This window comes from Kwoniella shivajii, chromosome 1 (assembly GCF_035658355.1).
Source record: "Kwoniella shivajii chromosome 1, complete sequence".
NCBI lineage: Eukaryota > Fungi > Basidiomycota > Tremellomycetes > Tremellales > Cryptococcaceae > Kwoniella > Kwoniella shivajii.
Genome location: NC_085908.1, coordinates 446,635 through 459,753, shown reverse-complemented (window position 1 = coordinate 459,753; position 13,119 = coordinate 446,635). Strand labels below are relative to the sequence as shown.

The 13,119-nt window shown below is 44.4% G+C and overlaps 3 protein-coding genes across 3 annotated transcripts; 1 reads left to right on the top strand and 2 right to left on the bottom strand.

Annotated features, from left to right (window-relative positions):
* Positions 1 to 151: 151 nt before the first annotated feature.
* Positions 152 to 1,950, bottom strand: IL334_000180 (serine/threonine-protein phosphatase PP-X isozyme 1; the record flags this gene model as incomplete). The annotated part of the gene is made up of 9 exons (XM_062931966.1): positions 152 to 284; positions 346 to 401; positions 464 to 532; positions 597 to 661; positions 717 to 792; positions 1,116 to 1,402; positions 1,494 to 1,584; positions 1,674 to 1,797; positions 1,925 to 1,950. 9 exons carry the CDS (start codon positions 1,948 to 1,950, stop codon positions 152 to 154), a joined length of 927 nt encoding a protein of 308 aa, XP_062788017.1.
* A 603-nt stretch (positions 1,951 to 2,553) lies between these two features.
* On the top strand, positions 2,554 to 4,304 carry IL334_000179 (uncharacterized protein; the record flags this gene model as incomplete). Its single annotated transcript, XM_062931965.1, has 2 exons — positions 2,554 to 3,073; positions 3,193 to 4,304. 2 exons carry the CDS (start codon positions 2,554 to 2,556, stop codon positions 4,302 to 4,304), a joined length of 1,632 nt encoding a protein of 543 aa, XP_062788016.1.
* A 927-nt stretch (positions 4,305 to 5,231) lies between these two features.
* On the bottom strand, positions 5,232 to 12,226 carry IL334_000178 (uncharacterized protein; the record flags this gene model as incomplete). Its single annotated transcript, XM_062931964.1, has 6 exons — positions 5,232 to 5,343; positions 5,407 to 10,040; positions 10,109 to 10,138; positions 10,212 to 10,511; positions 10,572 to 11,377; positions 11,446 to 12,226. The coding sequence occupies 6 exons, from the start codon at positions 12,224 to 12,226 to the stop codon at positions 5,232 to 5,234; spliced, it is 6,663 nt and encodes a 2,220-aa protein (XP_062788015.1).
* Between the last annotated feature and the right edge of the window lie 893 nt (positions 12,227 to 13,119).

Sequence of the window (13,119 nt, the reverse complement as noted above, 5' to 3'; positions counted from 1 at the left end):
TGCGATTTTATGCAGACTATCTGTTCCAGGTAGATAATGATTACCCCTTGCTCTTTCCCTTCGGTCCCCATTCTGCCCCCTCCTCCTTCTGTGATTTAGTCGTGATGTCTCGTTCGATAATCACTAAATACCCATGCGTTCTCGGCCTTGCCTATAAGAAATACTCATGCATCATAGGTCTTTTCTGCGGTATACTTCTTGCGTCTTGAGGAGCTGCCTCGAATACTTTATACTCTTGACGCAAGTTCTCATCTAATTCCAACACGCTTGCTGTATTACCGCATCTGAAATCAATATTATCAGCGACACCGCCCCCCATGTGCAAGACTGTAATGGTGAACTCACCTATAACAGTAATTGGGCGCTGACCAAACAGTCACAATCTTCCTGTCGAACATCAACTAAAACCAGATACGTCAATAAATATCCGGTCCGATCATAACCTTATATAGTATGTACTCACTTTGAATCCCTCCATTACCAGTTGATGTGCTCTGGCTATCAGTTCTATATCGTTCTCATGGTTGAATTGCTATATGAAATCCATTAGTTTGGGTTGTAACTTGACTTCCAAGTGACCCCTTAAGCAAACTTACCCTAACGACATCATCGCCAAATAAGAATCCTGCTCCTCTCGGTGACATACCCCAACCACTTATGTCTAAGGGGGGATTATTAGTCATATGAAACATGTAATATGAGGGGTATTCACTCACCATCCGGATCTGACCATAATAAATCACACATGGGTCCTTCATGAGGTACTTCCTGTCTTCTATCTATGACTCTTATCTGTGATAATGGGCGGTATTAGCTGTGCTCTTTTCAGAGACAAGACGAGCCTAGATTCTGAATGAAAGGAAATAATTGCCGAACTTCACTCTCGCCTGTCTTTGTTCATCGTCGTGTCCTGCATCCCAATTCTCCTTCTTCCCTCTTCCAAATCCTCCGCCGTTCTCGCTCCCCCTACGCTTCTCAATCCCAAATCCTCCGCCGTTCTCGCTCCCCCACCCTTCCTGATCTCAAATCCTCCGCCCCTCTCTCTCTCACTCATTTATCTCTCCCCCTTCCAGCACCATCACTCAAGTGGCCATTTAGATCGAGAATTCACTCACATGATCTAATCTCGTAACTTGTGGACTCAAACCACCATGTACACAAAAAACTCTTCCATCAACCACACAACCTAAACTTAAATAATCAAAGACATCACAACAATATCTCCAAACGTTTGAACTTCCATATTTCCTTTGACATTCATCATAAAATCCATAAACTTGAGTTATTTGTCTTGATTCATGATTACCTCTAATTAACGTTATACGATCTGGATAACGAACTTTCAATAGTAATAATAGAAGAAATGTTTCTACTGAATGAAAACCTCTATCCACGAAATCACCTACATCGGTCAACGTAATTTTTTCGAGTCAGCGATTATCTTCCAATAAAAAAGACGAATCTGATTCAAAGTGAAGTGTCATTTCACTTACCCATGAAGATGTAATTTGTTTCTGGACAAAATCCACCAATCTTGAATAATTCCATCATGTCAAAGAACTGTCCATGTATATCACCACATATCTGTACCATCATCCGAGATTTTCAGCAAATGAGTATCAGTATCTAGAGAGACCATCTGCCTTGGGAAGAGTGTTGATCGCCATACTCACCGTTACTGGGCTATCCACATATTGAACATTTCCTTCCTCCATCAATATCTCTTTTGCTTTTTGGCATAGCTCTTTCACTGCTGATTCAGGTATTATCTCGCATCGTTTCAGTTGTGCTATTTGTCTATTGTGATGACCAATGTAAGGAAACAAGGAATAGGAAGAAGGAAAGGAAAGAGGCAGTAAGCAACAACAGACATCGATCAGCGTAGCCCCTTGATAATAGCAGGCATGAAAGTGAAAAGACTCACTTATCCAGATCAGAGGATATTGACATCCTTGCTGATTAAGATCAAGCAGTCTTCTACTCTCTCTGTCGGTTGTATACCTTTCGCGATTGACTTTTCACTTTTTAGTGGTTTATATTTATTTGTCGTGTGCACCTTGTACTCTATTGTATTTTGACCTGAATCTGAGTGTGTTCCTTTCTTGATGAACGCAACCTCCCTCTTTCTCTTCCTTGGCTTTGCTACTAAACGATGTTTTTTGAGTATTGCTTTGCGATTAAGCGTCTATAGTTGGAAGTATGTATGAAAGTGCAGTTGTATTTTCGATGTTTTTGGTGGCAAAAATCACAACAATAATCGGGATGTGGAGATCAACATGAGATTTAGAGGATAGAATGTCATAAATGGGGTACGTAATTAAAAGAATTCCCCATACAGTAGTACTGTTGGTGAAAGTGGAGGTTGACCAGGAGAAAAAGAACATTATTGCATTAGAATGATTGACGGCGAGTACGGTGATGGTAATGGTGATGAGGACGATATGAACAAAGTACTCAGTGTACACAGCTATCATCTTCAATTTACATCCTTTCTCAACAATGTAGTATCCATCATCCCTTCTGCCCAACATTGGGCTCAACCATCTCTACAACATGGATCAACTTCCCCAGAGCGGAAGTCCACTCTTATCCCCTCTTTCCCAATCGACGTTCACTTCACCACCACCCCTTTCCTCTGCTGGCCTATCATCGCGAATACAAGCTACACATCCCAGATTCAGTACTATACTTCCAAACTCCTCAGGCTATCTATCGTTCTTGTCACGACCACGTCCAACTGCAAATACATCGTCAATTCCACTTGAATCAAAGCATAGGTCAAATGCTTTCTTTTCTAATATACGCAATGTATCTTCTCAACTTTGCAAATCATTCTCAACCTCTCGAGATAAGAAGAGAAATATATCTCGCCGGTTCTCACCTCCACAAGAATACATCAAGAGCCAAAGTCAACAGGCTGAACAAAACGATGCACCACGTAGGAAAGAATGGAGAGACGTTGAGCTAGATTGGAAATCACAAGCTAAATCCTTGAATGACGGTTACATACAATGCCTGAATGCAGCTAGGTGTGTATCAATCAACGATCCCACGAAAGGTGTGAGAAATAACGGTGAGTAAGAAATCTACTTGATCCCTTACTTCACTTACGTCTTGAGCAGCAGGTCAGAGTCAGTTGTTCTTTTGATGGCTTTGTGGTTTGGATATAGAGCTGACGTGAGATATCCTCAGATGACGGCTCGCAACCCACCATAATCATCTCTTCATCGGATGACCCCTCTTCCCCTCTCCATACTTCTTCTTCCAACCTCCTGAAGTCCAATCAAACCCATCCAGATGAGATAGCACTAGTGAGCACATCTCCTCTCGGTGAGAATACGTTAGAACAGCAAGATGAGGAAGAACCTATTAGATTTATGGACTTTAGAGCTGGAACAGCCAATTCATCAACTAAGAGAGTACCCACGCAAAAATCAGTTCATCCTGCTCTGTTCAATCAGTCTACTGGAGATGGACGAAGAAACAAAAGTGGAAACGATGATTTTCCTTTGACAGAATCGGAAGATGAAGTTAGTAGAATGAAACAAGATGACTCATTGCAAGAGTGCAAGTGCGAGTGCGAGTGCGACGAAATCCACTCTTTCCATTACGCGCTCAACCAGACTGAAAACCACATAGAGTATAGTAGGACCAATGATCGAGATACACAAAGTACAGATAGCAATTGGTCTCTTCTAACCAACGTTGATGGCGAATCGACTCCACGATGTCAAATCATTCGTCCTTCTTTCCGCTCAGAGTCGGAAATATCGAATGAAGATACATCAATACTTGCGTCAATCAGACATTCCTCTACGCTTGATACTAACGAATATGGATGCTTGCTCTCTTTCCCAAATTCAGACACGAAGAACGTTGGCACTCCCTGTATGCCCAGCACCCCACTCAGTTCGACTTATCGATCATCAAGGAATATCAATCCATTTGTACACACGAATGGTACTTTAGATAACGACACTCCGATTTATTCACCTCAGTCCACAGTAGATGCTACGCCTACAGCTCTCAGTATGAATATCATCTCGTCTGATGGAGACACATCTGCTCTCACTTCAGCATCGACAGAGGATATGACAAGGTCAGCGGGAAGAAATATACATAGGGAACATATGAGAAGAGTCGTGGTTCAAAAATACAACGAATCTCCTTCTCCGACTTCATCCATGCCTGGTGATATGCTCGCTTCAACTCCGGAGAACCATGCACATCCTAAAAGAGGAGAGAAGAAGGGGCTGAGAAGAGCTCTGGGAAAAGGGAACTGGTACAGACAGCAAACGCGTTGAAGTATATCCACAGAATCTGAAGGCCCAAGATAGTTTTAAAACAATTCATGGGCATTTTCGAGAAAGGACAATGAATTTAGATAAATATGGACTAATTTAATCGTGATAACCCGCATGTTCCAAAGGTAACTTGTCGTATTGTAAATTTCAATGTCCGTATATTTGTAGCATATTTGTAGCATAGCAAACAAGTCTTCAATATGTATCTGGTAGTCGCGTGTGTAAAATGATATAAGCAAATGCATATAGTTCATGTATGATATGTAGACTTGTTATACTACTCGTTTTCCCTCTGATGAAACTTTAAAGGGCTAAGTCCTAATTCAAGTCAAATTCAAAACTAAATCACTTCTCTTCTTTCTTGACTAATCCCAATTCAACTCAGATATCAGTATTGAAGTGATCAAGAATTAGAGAAGAGAAAGTGGAAATTTATGAATATCGTTCTTGTTCGCCTATTCAACTTCTTCTTTCTGCCTTTCCGCGAGGAACAAGGAGACGACAAAAGATGAGTCTTGAGAGATCCATCAGACCCGTAACAATCACGCTACGTAAACGCGGGTCAGATGGATCCTCTAAGGCGGATCTGAATGGGATGTATGAGGAGAAGCGCAAAAATATGGACGTTCAAGGGACGGATGGTAAGCGCAGTCAATGGAAAGCAAATTTCAATGATGAACGATCCGTATAACCGTAATTCAAAATACAGAGCTTGACATGTTCTAACAGGAGCATTTTAAAAATTCCTACACGATATCAATAACAAGCCATAATGAACACAACATATATATTCGCGAACAGAGTGGTAAAGAAAGGAAGAAGTAACATCCGAATATCATCGTAGCTAGAGATTAGAGATCGTGACGTGAATGTTTAACGGGATCAAAATTAAATTTGAAACAAAGAAAAAGGCGATGTTTACGTGTTTTAGTTTATGGAGATCCCACCATCTTCCAGATCTAATGTTCCCCATGAATCTAACCATTGTTGGTGATCGATATACCAACGCTGATCACCACCTTGCCATGGTGCAGGATTACTGTTTCAATAGGCCCTATATCAGTCTTAGTCGTACCGTAATTGAAACTACCAAGTGACCCACCATAATGGAACTGCCCAAACGTTTTTTACTAAAATGTCGGGAACTTGATCATCGTCACATGGGAATAGAGATATATCAAACACTGGAGTTTCAGATACGATCTGGAAATTTCCCACCGCCATCTCAGCCAAAGCCGTCAATGTTGTTAGATCTAGTTCTGTCTCTGAGTAAGGAGGTAATTCCATTCCAGTACTTTCGAATGATTCAGCACTGTTGTCTACAGCAGATGGTTGAGTAAGGTGTATTGCTTGACGCGCTCTGGATGGTAAATTAGATACCTTTCTGACCATCAAGGTTCCTACCTGATCCTTTCCGGTCGTTGGGACTGACTGGCTCATGAGTGAGTGGGGCAATTGGGTGATAAGCGGTAGATCGGTTCGTCCCTTCAAATCCTCCTCTTTGGCTTTCTCTTTTTCTCTTCTAGCTGCCTGACCGGACACCTTATAGTTCCAAGCGTCCGAATCTCCCGACGCATCTTCATTCCTTGTAGAGCTTGCAGGGAATGATATCTGCGATGACCGAGTAGGTCCCATCACAGGCATGAAAGCGGGCGTTAGAATCAGAGGTGCCAATGTTGAAAGTGTCGCTTTTTGAGATCGTTGTTTTTGGAAAGGCATGGCGCTTGGAGAAGGCATAGGTCTGTGGTCCTCACTAACTCCTCTATATGGGGTCAGGTCGATCTCTTCGTCGAATTCTTGGAGTTGATCGAGGGTTAAGATAGGTGATATGAGCCGCTCTAGCTTCCGATTTGGAGCTTCAGCTGCTTTCGAGGACGCTTTGACAGGTCTTTTGGAAGATATGGATTTGCTCGAAGCAGCAGACTCGATGAAAGCTGCCACACGCTGCTTGCTTGACTTCGCATTCGGGATGAAATCACTTTCACCATCGAGCGCTTGGACTGGCGGTGGACTATCCAGGAGCGAAGGTGGATTCAAGGTCAATGAGGAAGGTAGCGACCCTTGAGTCTCGACCGATATTGACCCCAAGTTACCGGTGGTGAGTTCATATGAGATAGGCAGGTTGGAAGGATCGTTCAATTTGTCATCAGGAGATACTGAGTATCCATCCTGTGGGTATCTCGTGTAGCAAGGATTTTGAGCATCCTCAATTGTGAAGGGAGCTGGAATCTTGGGATCTATTTCCACTGAGCTGGAGCATGAGAGGCAAGCACCGCCATGATCGCTTGGGAAGATTCCATTGACTGACATGATTTCTTGATCAACCTCGTTCGTATCCACATGCTCGGGTGTAAAGCTAAGAGCTATCAGATTTTCTCCTATAGGATGTACAGGAGGGGAAGGGTGATAAGTCGCAACTGAGCGGTTATAGTATATGTCGAGAGGATATGAAGGATATGCAGAAGCAGTTGTTTGATCATCAGCTGTAGAATCATTGACTTGATGGTCAAGCGGTTCGTCATCAATGACAGCTTTTCCTTTTCCCTTTTCCTCCCAGCTGAACCGCCTTTCTTTCTCGTCTTCGCTAATATTAGTTTGTACCACAGTGCTTGCCTCTCTCTCATGATGATCCGCTGCTACACTAGCTAGCATATTCAGGTCTTCCAGTTCATCAGCATACTCCCCGATGCTTGGTTGGGTTATCACACCCTTCGGCTCGTCTGTAGTTTCGGGTTCCTTTGCCTCTGCGACAATAGGAGCGGCACTTTCTTTCGGCATCAAAGTAGTGTCCCATTCTATTTGATTGTCGGAACCTCCCGGTATATGTGGAGGAGCATTGATTTCTGATTCATCGGAGACCGTGTTAACGACTTTGGACATCGAAGGATGTGGCGAAGATACTACTATTGAAGGTTTGAATACCCCTGCCTCTGGCGGGATTTCCGCGATACGCAGTAGCGAGAAGGTGACCATCATAGTACAAGTCTGTTTCTCCATGTCGGGAACTTGGATAGGTGGAGGAGCAGCATCTCGTAGGGGTGTGACTATTTCTTCCATTTCGTCTTCACTTGCATCGTTATCTTCTGCTTTCTCCCTTGCCTCCTCTTGGTCCAAGTCATAGAATATATATTCTCGATAGCACATGCCAATTTTCGGGGGAGGGACACGTGAGAGATCTTCCTTTTCATTCAGTCCACTCGAAGGTGATTTCACGAGTGCCACGGAAGGAATGGAAGCTGAGGGTATGACAGTAGGCGATTCATGTTCAATAAAAGAGGGCGGAGTGATTGGGTCGCAACCGATGTTCAGCATCTCCGAATCTTCATTCACTCTTTCGATATTAATCACGCTAGCTCCTGTAGGCAGGGCTTGACTGAATCTTGAGGCGCAGAACTCTGGTCCCCTGAATTGCTGAGAGACAGCTGCACTCCAACCAGGAGTCAAGTCATCATCTTCTATCATCTCTATCTCCTCCCCGCTAACTGTCGGGGATAACTGCGAGATGGCAGGAGCCCTGATCTGGCTTGTGGCTGCAACGGTGCTACGTGTGGGTTGAGGCCTGCGAGAAGACATCCTTCGATCGAAAATAGAGAGACTGTTCTGCTCAGTGATAGGCCGCCTAAAGACAGGCGGGGTTTCGACAACATCTTCCATCACCATGTCGACATCAGCTCGAGGTTCCGATCGAACAGGACTTTGAAGGCTGAAGCCTGGCAGATAATGGTATCCTTGACGCTGAGGGCCAACATGGGATATAGGGTGAACACCTATTGCCGGACCCGACACTTGAAGCTGAGCTGTAAGGTGTGGTGGAGGGATCACTGGGGAATTCTGACGGACTAGGAGATCATCTTCTGACATCGTCACTTCAAATGGTTCTTCTCTGACATCCTGTTCCTGTAAGTCCATCTCCATTTGTCTCCCCAATTCACCTCCATGCCCAGTGCTCGGAGGAACATCAAGTACTGTGCTTGTGGATTTCAGTACAGAGTGATTTGGAAGGCCCCGACGTGCCGCTGCTCCTCTAAGCCGACCTCGAGCAAGCTTTGAAGCTGAAGTAGCTCTGCTCACAGCCCTATGAAAAGCCTTGGAAGATCCCGGAAGCGTCGATGAGGCTGACCTGACTGAACGATCAACAGCACTTACAGAAACATCAGTCTCTGTGACCGTAGTCGAAGTGAGAGCAGGGAAAGATCCAGTATCACCAAAGGCACTTGGTATCGCAGTCAATGTACTCGCGATGACTTTGCTTGGAACAGATACAGGAACGACAGAGGATTTGGGGAAAGAGAATGTGAATTGGTTTCGAGGATCCACTTGAACAGGTGTGGCGTGTGATATGTTTGATGTCAAATCACTCAAAACAGCTTCCTCGTTCGGTGCTGAAAATGGACGCGTTGGCTGGGAGATGGTAAACGGACTAGCAGATAATGGGACGAGCTCTGGCAAGCAGGGTCGAGGATCGGCATTGACGGATGTGTCCCTTGCTGGTGTGTCCCTTGCTGGTGTGTCCCTTGCTGGTGAGTCCTTTGCTGGTGAGTCCCTTGCTGTCTGAATCCCTTCCGACGACACGACGTCTTCTGGTACGCTGGAAGCCTGATCCGAGTTGATGATTGCGTTCGGGATCGTCTTGTCTGATTCTGCCAGTGTGGTATCGGGAGGGGGCGAAGGGCGATCAGGTATCTCGTCCGTTGATGGACATGATGCAGATGCGGAGCCGTTAGACATCGGAGGCTGATCTTCAGGAGGGAGCAGAGATTCCGTAGCTGGTGGACTAGGGCGCACACTTCGAATCGATGTTTCAGCTTGATCTTCGCAAGATAATTGAGTCTCCGCAATGGGTTGATTCGCAGGACTTCGAGTCGATAAGAACCAAGCATCTGTAGGTGACGAAAGTGGCGTGTCGGCAAGCAAAGGTGTTTTATCCACAGTTGAAACTTCATCAGGTGATGTATCAATAGGGATTCTAGTATTCTTCTCTGAGTGTTGAAGACTCGTTTCACCAGGTTCTAACTTATCGACGATTCCTTCTTGAGAAGTCAAAGAAGGAGGGGGTTTCTCTAAAATGTGTATTGGCGAGTCAAGTCGTTCAGTTGAATCGAAATCGACGTGAGCCAGGTCTTTGAGGCCGGGGGTCAAAGTAGATGGACCTGCTTCACTCGTCCTCCCAGTTGGCTCCTGAGTCTTGACTGCTTGCTTTCTAGATCTCTTTCGTCTCCTGGTAGGACTGCTCGTCCCTGAATCACCTGCCATACTTTGTAATGCCAATTCCCACTCAGCATCATCTTCATATCGCTCAACAGCTTGTTCCTCTCTTCTCGAGTTCTCTGCTCTAGACTTAGCTTTCGACCTCCAGGTTGCCCTGCAGTCAAGTTCGGAAAACGATATACAATTACTTCTTTGCAGATCTGATAGACTTTGCAAGTAAGTATATGTGTTCAACAAGTCTACGGGCTCGTTTCTATGTAATTTCCTTGGAAAAGACTTTAGCGTTTCCAAGTTGAGAGCCCGTTTTGACACCAGGGGATCGGGGACTAGAGGTGATATAGGTGCTGGAGGTAGTGGTGGAGAAGGAATGGGTGTCGGAGGAGGTATCAGAGAGATTCGATCAGCTGAAACTGGAAACAGAGAGAGTTTCCGAGTGAGAAGGCCAATCAAATCAAGCCGTCTCGCGTGCAATATGGTTGTGAATTGATTGGGAACAAAGGGTGGTGCGATGTACAGCTTGGAAATCAACTGCTTAAGATGTCAGAAATACTACTTCTCGATTGAAGTGTACTGTATGCTGGCGAACACAGACTTACTCGTCGATCTCGATTAGATTTTCTGATCGCCTACACGATGATTTACAAGATTACCTTGTGAACTGTGTACGATTTGCAGACAGATGAAGACGGAAAAACTCACTCTGGCTTCTCTCGTTTCTGTCCTCAGCCTCCAACCGGCTGATTCTCCCCTGGGTCTCGGTGAATTGTCACGGAATAAAGCAGTGGTTGGTGAGCGAGTGAAGATGTCTATCGATGTACCTCGGATAGATCGGTTAGAATCTGTCCTTGTTAGTGTTGGAAGACTGAAAAACGGTGTGGGATTGGCTCTGTTTGAATTGGAGGGCTCGTCAAGAGCAAGCGGAAGTGGTCTCTTCCTCTTTTTCGATACCGTTGGTGATGGAGGGATCGCAGGCACGCCAGCTCTTGTGGGGGTTGCGATCTATTAAGAACGATCGGCAACAGCGTCTTTGCATGAAAAGAAAATCATGATCAGGCTTACCTCCAATCGTTCACTCATCTCAGATGAAGCAGGTTGAGGAGGAGTGACCAACATTTCTTCCTGTTCTGCGCTTGGTGAGCGGCTCAATTCAGGTAGACCAGCTTTGAAGCTCTGTGGAGTTTTGTGGGTATCACTGGAAGACGGCATTTCTGGTACACAATCAGCGGTGTCATTGCTGCCCTTCCTTCGTTTCCTGATCCCTCCCTCATCTTCATGTCCTCCATTTCCAGGTTGTTCCACTGGGTTAGCAGGAGAGCTTGATGAGACGGCTCGAGACCGTTTCTTGCTCTTGTGGTTTGAGTAAGACTGAACAGGAAGAGCTCGACCGTTTCGCTCTTCTGCGAAAGACGCAATTATAGCTCCAAAGATATCTGCTCGAGAAGATGGAGATGATGAACATTGTCGTTCTGATAATTTTCTTCTCTTTGCTTGTCTCTTTTCTCCATCATCGCTAATAAAGACATCTTGCTGTTTGGTGGTGTTTGACCTGGACGAGGAAGTTATGTGATATCTTCTGATCTTTGGATTACTTCCAGGAGTGATCCCTCTTTTCCTCTTCATCGACATCTTTTCTTGATTCGACAGATCATTGCGGGTTTTTGAAGTGGGCTTATCGACAGAGTTCTCAGCTGGCAAATAGATTGATCTCGACGGTATTTGTAAAGAGTTAGTTGTTGGTATGAATGAGATCGTCTTTGAGGTTGACCGGAGTTCAGGCATGAAGAAAGACGAGCTGGCAGGTACAGAATTCCAACCATACTCTCTGAACACGCAATTCGGCCAGCCCAGCAGACCACTTCTCAATCCTAACATACAAGAAAGATCGTCAAAAGCTATTCCTTAGGGAGAAGAAGATGAGAAATAAAAAACTTACTTGTCAACTCATTCGATGCTTTCCTCTTGTAAGGAAAGAATTTTCTTATCTTTGTATCATAATTATTTGATTCTCTAATTATCCTAAGAGGGGAAAACGTCTTTCGTCTTAGTATTTCCAAGATGGCTTTGTGTTCATTTGAGATTTGCTTAGGTGTTCGAGGTGGATATTTAGGTGGTATAGGTGGAAAGAAGCAGTAAAACCGCCAGAGATGTGGTAAATAATTCAGTAGATCTTGAAATAACTCATATGGGGATGATAAATGAATCGTTGATGTCGCTCGACTGGCAAAGAAGCTTTTAAGGATGTCAGGTGGTATTCGGTTGATAAAGGAGTATAATGGGTTCTCGTTGATTAAAGCTAATTGACCAGTGAGATAAGCGTCATGGTAAATATCAGGTATCTCGGAAGCACTGAAGAGTGTCTGTGGCTTATCGTTGATGACAGAGGTTTGTGGTAGTCGAGAGATGCTTTGATCATCTTCACTCAGGGGGTTCAAGTGATATGGATTAGCACAGGGATTACTTGATGGGGCTTGGGTGTGATCCGAGGTAGAATGCGGTCCTAGTTGATATCCTTCGACTTCGTCCAGTACGTAATTGTCGAAGTCTGAAGTGATTTCCTCGAAGATATCTGCAATGTCCATATGAGAATCAAGAACGACGAAACATATGTCTCCGTATTCGATTTCATCCAATTCGGTATTGAAGAGTAAGGCAAACAAGTGAGGCAATGCGAAGAGTGATATGCAATAAGTCGAATAGATGATAAGGAATAACATGATCGTCTTTGCGAAGGACCAGAGAAGGTCTCTGGGTCGCAGGGCCACTGATAGGAATGTGTTGACTGGAAGAGGAGTATAATTTTGGTTTCTTCGCTTGATGGAGTAAGAAATGAGACTTAAATGATACGAAAAAGGAAAGGAAACGATGTGGGTAGATATCCCTATTTTTCTTTCCTATAATCCTTAATTTATAATCTTCGTATCAATCCTATTCGATTGAGCATCAAACTCTCCTCTATCTTTTTTACTTCCCCTGTTTCGTCTCTGTTTTTACCATTCGTCTCCCTGCAGCCTCGCGTTATCCATGCACCGCTACTCACACGCAATATTGTTGTTGATGGTGTTGTCTAGGTCTACACGCGGAGAAGCACGACCTAGGTCTTAGAAGCAAAAGAGCGTGTCGTTGTGTTGAAGAGGAGGGGCGCAAGAAATCAAATGATCGACAAAGTTAGTGGGAAAGGGAAAAAGAAGAGGACAAGGTAAGAAAGGACACCTTTGAAGACAAAAAATGATCGAGGAAACCAAATGAGGGACTCATCCTATCAGTAAGATATCGCCACTCGAGTGACGGGCGTAACCAATTTTGCATTAGGGATAGGAATGGAATGTGAGTTGGCATTGGCATTGGCGTTGGAAGGGTAGTCGTACATGCATTTCTGAGACAATAAGAGTTTTTAAAGAAATGAGAAAAAAAAAAGTCTATTTCAGAAGCAAGAAAACAAAAAGGTCAGAAATGATAACTTTATTTGAGATAGAGTTCAGCTTGTGGGCGGGGGTTTGATCGGTGATACCGGCGGATATGATAGTGATAGCACACTGAGTAGTCACGAGGTTCTTGGTCACGAAGGGGATCTGGTGTGTGAACGGTTCACTCGGTCGGGACATATGAA